The sequence below is a fragment of the Bidens hawaiensis genome, unplaced genomic scaffold (assembly GCF_021521415.1).
Source record: "Bidens hawaiensis isolate Kalapana, Puna unplaced genomic scaffold, B.hawaiensis_p1.1 tig00008123_1, whole genome shotgun sequence".
Classification (NCBI taxonomy): Eukaryota; Viridiplantae; Streptophyta; class Magnoliopsida; order Asterales; family Asteraceae; genus Bidens; species Bidens hawaiensis.
The window spans coordinates 615,613-622,591 of record NW_027491577.1 but is presented as its reverse complement, the minus strand read 5'-3'; the positions used below and the strand labels follow the sequence as shown (position 1 = coordinate 622,591).

At 37.0% G+C, this 6,979-nt stretch overlaps 1 protein-coding gene across 1 annotated transcript; it reads left to right on the top strand.

Moving 5' to 3' along the window:
• Nucleotides 1-417: 417 nt before the first annotated feature.
• Nucleotides 418-6,979, top strand: LOC143637077 (uncharacterized). Its single transcript, XM_077104535.1, has 5 exons — nt 418-558; nt 671-759; nt 1,570-1,769; nt 1,855-1,977; nt 6,807-6,979. The coding sequence occupies exons 1-5, from the start codon at nt 418-420 to the stop codon at nt 6,944-6,946; spliced, it is 693 nt and encodes a 230-aa protein (XP_076960650.1). The 3' UTR covers nt 6,947-6,979.

The following is a 6,979-nucleotide window of genomic DNA, read 5'->3' as shown; positions in this document are numbered from 1 at the left end:
TAACTGAGTTTGAACGTAACAGGAAGTTTTAAGCTTGGTTTAGCACAGTTGATTAAAAATGGGTCCTTAATGTCGGTTTGAGTGGTATGCATTCTTGTTCTGTATGGTGTTTAATATGTACATGTCAAGAATAATGGCTTATGTTTTGGTTATCTGTCTTCCGTATGACATGTAGTTTCTAGGCTAATGTATGGTAGCTGTTTTATAAAAACCACTTTATTTGGATGTCATCACAACACTGTCGTCTCATCTTGCCTACACGTATGTCAAATTAGATTTTGTTTTGCGGTTGTGTTTGCGGGTTCTTGCTAATGTCAATGGCGGCAATGATGGTGGAGTGTTCATGGTTGGTGAATGGTGATGATGGTTTTGTTATGTTTGGGTTTTTCGGTTGTTTGTATTTTATTGCTAATGCCAATGGTGGCGACTGTCGATAATGGTGGTGGAGTGTTCACGGTTGGTGAATGCCCGAATGGTGATGATGGTGGTGTTCTACTATATACAATACAATGCAAATTTAAGTTAAGATACACGCAAGATCAATACCAGATTATCATGGTCTGATTTAAGATTAACAGCTATATAAACAAGATGCATAGTCAAACGTAACATTTTAGAATAACTAATGATCACTAAACTAGTTTTATAATAATATTTTAAATGTTCATAGATTAAGACAAGAACTTCATTGAAGAAGTCGCCGATTAGAATTCAGAGTCACACGGGATTTTATTCATTCTGTTTGTGTTATGTAAGAGGGTATGTGACAGTGTAACTGGTGTCAAGTGGGTATCAGGAAAGAAAGTTCTCCGATGATGCGGGGAGGACGTGGAACCGGGGGTTCTCTTTTTGAGAGAAACTCTATGCCATGGGGACTTCCAAATCAGGATCGGCTGCAAGCCAAGCATTAATCACCCGGTTATACTAAAAATAGTCGTCGTTTAAAAAAAAACTACGACCACCTTTAAAGAATAGATTTTTCTGTGTGTTAACAACGGCTTTTAAGCATAAATGAATACAAACTGATTACAATTAATATTTATAAAAAAAGTAGTTATCGATAACAACAAAATGGAGTCATAAGTTATCGATAAAAAAGGAAAGACTAAGATCCTTGTGATTTCTAGTTCGATCATGAGGGTGCCAGAGTTTTACCATCAGTAGGTTTTCCCGGAACTGGATATAACTTGGAGACGATTAAAGGCTCCGTACGGCCGGCGATGGACTTTTGTCATTGGGTCACCTCCGTACAAAGTATTTTGACATTCTATATTTGTTTGTTGGCGGTTAAAAACAAAGTTTCTCGATTAATTTGATCGTATGATAATAGTTTAATTAAGGTAAAAACCCTACGACGTATATCATCCCTTCCCTATACGTATATGATATGAGTAGTATGAGATTATAGTAACTAGATATATAACTTTTACGCAAAACACCATATACAATATGTATAATCCTAGATCATACGGTCTGTCTGTGGTAGTGTAGCTCTACGTATTGTATGGCATTTTGTCCATCACTTAAAACTCCATTATTATCATTTTATTATTTTTCCCCAATTCTCAGTTCTTCAGTTCCGTCATCACCCCACCGTGAGAGGCCGAGATTCTTCGACGCCATGGCAAAGAAACTCTGCTGGGCCAAAGCCGACATTGTCCCCGGCCGCCATCCCGAACGGTGGCGTAGAGACGCCGCTGGCAACGTCGTCTGCAATTGCCAGGGATGCCTTTGCTTTGAGTACGATCACATTCTTCCTTTCTCCAAAGGTCCTCTTTACAGTATTATTATTATTATTATCTGCGAGTAATTTAACCGGACCGGATCGGATTTAATTTTTGATTGATTTTGTAGGTGGTGAATCGGTGGTTGAGAATTGTCAGATTCTTCAAACTAGGGTTAACAGATACAAAGCGGATAAGGATCATTTAAGCAACACTCACCTGCGCGCTTACTCGTGTGATATTCATTTCACTGGTCTGTCTTTTCTGCCTCATTTTAAAGTTTTATTAGATAAACCAGTTGTTGTTTATGAGCCCTAGTTATCAGCCTTAAATACATAACAACTCAATATTACTACTTTGTATATATGCATTGCTTGAACCTTAATGTGATTTCCTCAGGATTTGATTTACGAAAACTCAAAAGCACTTTAAGCATCAGGGAGATGAATGATCCCTTTAATAAATCAACCAGATCTTCATATTCACCACCAAAATAATCTGGATCAAATATTGCGACTTAGTTTTTATTCAATTTCTCAACGTTTTGATGTTCAATACAGAAATAGAGTCAATGTCATAAGGTCTGACACGAGTGGAATCATGTGATGTTTATTACATGGTAGACACTAATTTATGGAACACATGTAATAGGTCTGGTAGAAACTCGAATGACAGGATTAAATTAGGCTAGATTTTTGTTAGCAATATGATAGCGGTTGGCCCTGTTCGAGTGGGGCTACTCTCCATATTACGATACGAATAAATTATTTTGACAGCTTACACAATGGACAATAAACAATGATTCGTTTAAATAAATATTAATCATATTAATATATAAAACGAACCAAAAACGCAGCGGAAAAAAATGATTAAAACGAACCCGAAACCCGAACTCGGATCTGGTTACAACTAATACGAGCACGATAAAAAAAAAAACCAAACCATAGATAAAAGTTTAGAATTTTATACCTCGGTTATACACAAACCGGGTGAGACACCGAGGGATAACAAAACGGGCTAGAGATCGACACAATAAATAAGCCAAAGAGCTCCAGTAGCGGCAGCAGCTTCTGACTACGGCGGCGCGGCGGCGGACAGCGGCTTTGCGGCACGGCAGCTGCTCCGGCGTGCAATCGATGGACAGCAACAGCAGCGCTCGGTGGCGTCAGCAGCAGGGTGGCCGGAGATTGAGTGGCGACGTTATTCCGGCGACGGTGGCGGTGGTCCGGCGGCGGCTGGTAAGAGTGGCTAGGGTTTTTAGTTGATAAGATTTTCTTCACTAAACTCGCCTCTTGATTTTGACTTATCTATATTCAGCCCTTGACTTTGACTACTTGTTGAATATGATCTTCAGAGTCCCCAACAGCTTGTACTCTCTCTCATGCCTCTCATGTAGTCGGTGCCGCACCTCCACAGCGTCTCGGATTGCACACCCAACATACTGATCAGGTGTGTCATGGGATAAGGCCTGGAGGGCGATATGGATCCTTCGCAGTGGGATGATAGGTGAAGCTAGCTTGCAGGCTGCTAGAGGGATATGGGTCATACCATTGGAAGTGGCCGATTTGAAAGCTACGTTGGGCAAGATCCTCCTCCTCAGCAGGTGCATGCATAGGGAGCTTGCTTATGGTTTCCGTAAGAGATGTTGCCAGCCAAACCGACTTCCTTGGTGTGTTAATGATATGGGAATCTAAATGGGGAATGAGGCATTCCCTATGAGCACTTGGCGCCTAAAGCTGGATGATCCAGCTCCCTGATACAACTCTTTACCTCTGTCGTTGTTTCCAGACTTCCAGTCATAATCTGCATCAGTGTAGAACTCAACGTCTTATAACGTATAGATGTCCTCTAGTCAGGTCATGGTTACTACTTAATGGTCAGAATCTTAGCAGTCAAAACCTTAAGAAGACATCAAGCACTTAGTAAAGTCATAGCCTTGTGTTGTCATAGTCCTATTTGTCTTGGTCCCTAATGTATTACGTTTAAAGCCTAGATAAATATAAAGAACGTAGTTTGCTAAAACTTTCGGCTTTGATACCAATTTTTCACACCTTGGTTCCCCGAGGCTTCACGTGACCAGTTGGTACTAAACTTAGGGCAGTGGCAAGTATTAAAATGACATAATGGGAGGTGTCAATGTCTAATTCAAATTACAATAATCCATGAATGAACTAATCACGAGATCACGTCAAATTATAAACTAATCACAAATGTCTCATCAACACAATCATTAACATTACATGTCATCAAGTCTATAAGTTTTCTCCAATGATGGTCCAATTTCGACCGTCTACCGATTTGTTGGTCCGATTATATGAAATCACATTGGTAGAGTACCAGTTAGTGATTAATCACTGATTAGTTGACAATTAATCCCAATTTTTACAACACTGGTTCTTCTAGCTTTTTCTAACCTCATAGTCTTGCCAAAGTCAACACTCTGAGATACATGCTCATAATATGCATTAGCTAGTTTGTAACAGGATACATAAGTCAACAATGATGAAACAGTAGAGTGGGTGTATATATACAGATAAAGTTTGTGTTTACCAGTTAAGCTGCACCCGAGGCCGCAAACAGTAGTAAGTAAATGGCTAAATGTTAACCCTGTCAATATTACATCACTAATTGACACATATATGATACGAATTGTGGTGTATGTGACGACTGTCAACACTGTGTATACAAGGTCAACAGTAACAGCAAGGGTCCCATTATATGTTGGCCAAAAGTCTAGTATCCTCGGTCCCTTTAGGGAAGCACCATGTAGAGGGGGGCACTTATGACCCATGTCAAGTAGTACAACCCACATACGTGTGTGGCTCCGTAGAGTTAATGATTATATAAACTTTATGTAAGTTATGAGACTTACAAGTTCTATTAGGCGAAGGTTAAACTAAGCTTGTGAGTTGGTTGGTGATCTTCTTGTTGATGAGCTTCCTATGCTAAATATAAACAGATTTTATTATTTTGCGATATAAGTGTTGGTTTAGGGTTTGGCTTAGACACGATTATAACCTAATCTATATATTTATATCAAAGTTTCCATAAATGGAAACTTTGGAAACTTTGTGGATTTTGGTCTAGTTTGTAGTCTTGATAGGTTATTTAGTGAAAATGGATTTTAATTATCAAATAAAATTATTAACTTATTAATGATTTAATTTTAGTTAACTTATGGTCAAATGACTATTTTATATACTCAAATCTCAAGCTTTATAATAAAAATGATTGCTTGTTCTGTTTTGGTGATACGGTTTTGTACCGTAAGGTTGGTTCAAGCTTGTGTAAGAGTTGGGTTTTATAAAATCTAGTTTAGATGTATTTATTTTCGGTCTAAAACAGTCCTAAAACGTGTTTTTGTCAGTTTTAACCATTGTAGTTCCTAACTTGTTAAAATGACTTAAATTACCCGAAAATGTGATTTAAACATCTAATGGTCTAACTCTAATCACTTGGATAGTATCATGTCAAATGCTTTTAACCTATTAAGACCATTTTTATATGATTCTGAGACCATAATAAACTGTTAAGAGAAGTTCAGCCCCGAAATCTAAATGGTAATTGTTAATTACATTATAAAACTATAAACTTAGTTTTAATTGTATTAGGCGTATGCATGCCACAGTTCAAGTTTCGAATACACTTTACCTTTTTCATTGGTCGCATGCTCTTTGTGAGTGTCAACTGAATTCAAGATGGTCAAATTGGTATTGAGGTGCAAATTCTTTAGTGAGTAAATGGAGTGGTGAGTGTCATGGGGTTGTCCTTTGGGTTTGGTTAGACATTAGGTTGCGCCTTTATTATTATTATTATTATTATTATTATTATTATTATTATTATTATTATTTGTGGGGTGACTTCACATTGAGTATGGGCCGAACTGTTTGAGCCTCAATCAGGTTTGATTCATAGCCATGGCATACGGGATCCTAGGTGATGTTTGATAACTGAATTCAAGGTGGTCAATTTAGTATTGAGCTTGTAACAATGCATGTAAGCATATCACATGTGTTTAAATGTTGACGAGGAAAAGAAAGTCATGGCTTTGTCCAATGAATGCAAACTGCAGAGTATGAGAAGTAAGTATTGGGACACTACAGATAAAACTTTTTTCATGTTACGTGTGATTTTAGATCTACGCAGCAATATATTTTATCTTGAATATTGTTTAGATTTGATTAATGGTGAACATGCTTTCAAAACTATGGAAGTTTTGAATCTGGTGATTCAATTTTTTTTTTGTCAGGTCAACTAGGTTATGCTGAAAGGTAAAGGTTAAAATACACAATCTTCAAAAAATAGAAAGTCGTAGTAAGGGTATGAAACGAACTCTGATTAAACTCAAACTGGCAGCATTGGAACCGTCTCATCGAACTCTATGATATTAAATTCTAGGTTTTCGCTTTTCGATTTCTAGCTTGTAGATTTTAGATTTTTTGTTCAGATCATTGTGTCTTTTTATTTATCTTTGCGCCTTATGTTTTTTTTTTTACGTCATTGTGCCATATTGCTTAGCATTATGTTATATTTTGTGATCCATAGTGTCTTTGTACCCTTCCTAGATTTAGAAGACTATGTAGGATAACTTAACCCATAAAAGATTGAATTAAACGGGCCAAATGGGTTGAAGACCTTCTAAATTTTTATTGTGATGATTGATGATGATCTTAGTTGAAAGGACTTTATTTGAATATAATAAAGTCAACAACTACAATTATATTTATGATTAAACTAGCATTTTCAACAGACAATGACAACACTAAACATTAAAAACTATTAATGTTTCAGGTGGAGCTCAACTAAGATAAGGCTGTCTACATCTTACCCTCCTCAGACCCTACTATAGCTTTGCTATTGGTGGGATATACTGAGTACGATGATGATGATGATGATGATGATGATGTGAAGCTCAACTAAGATAACAGTTAAATAAAAGCTTTTCAAAAAAGTAATAATAATAATAATAATAATAATAATAATAAAAAATTAATAATAATAAACTTATTTTAATTAAGGCAATAAACTCTGACTTTATTATACTATTCCCTCAGTTGAAAAATGACATTATTCGGCTTGCAGATAAAGAGCTCGACGTTATTGAAATGGCAGTATATGGTGATGTAAAGCGGCCTGGAAATCAATGCCGTTGCAGAAGTGTCGCTGAATTGCTCGGAAGTCGCAAGCCCAAAGACAATGCAGCTCCTTGTAAACTACCTTGATTATTATTATACAATTTCCTTACTGTTGTTAAT

Coding starts and splice junctions, on each gene's coding strand:
- LOC143637077 (XM_077104535.1), top strand. CDS start 418: ATGGTGGCGACTGTCGATAATGGTGGTGGAGTGTTCACGGTTGGTGAA. Junction 559..670: donor ATCAATACCAGATTATCATG/GTCTGATTTAAG, acceptor AAATGTTCATAG/ATTAAGACAAGAACTTCATT. Junction 760..1,569: donor TGTTTGTGTTATGTAAGAGG/GTATGTGACAGT, acceptor CCCAATTCTCAG/TTCTTCAGTTCCGTCATCAC.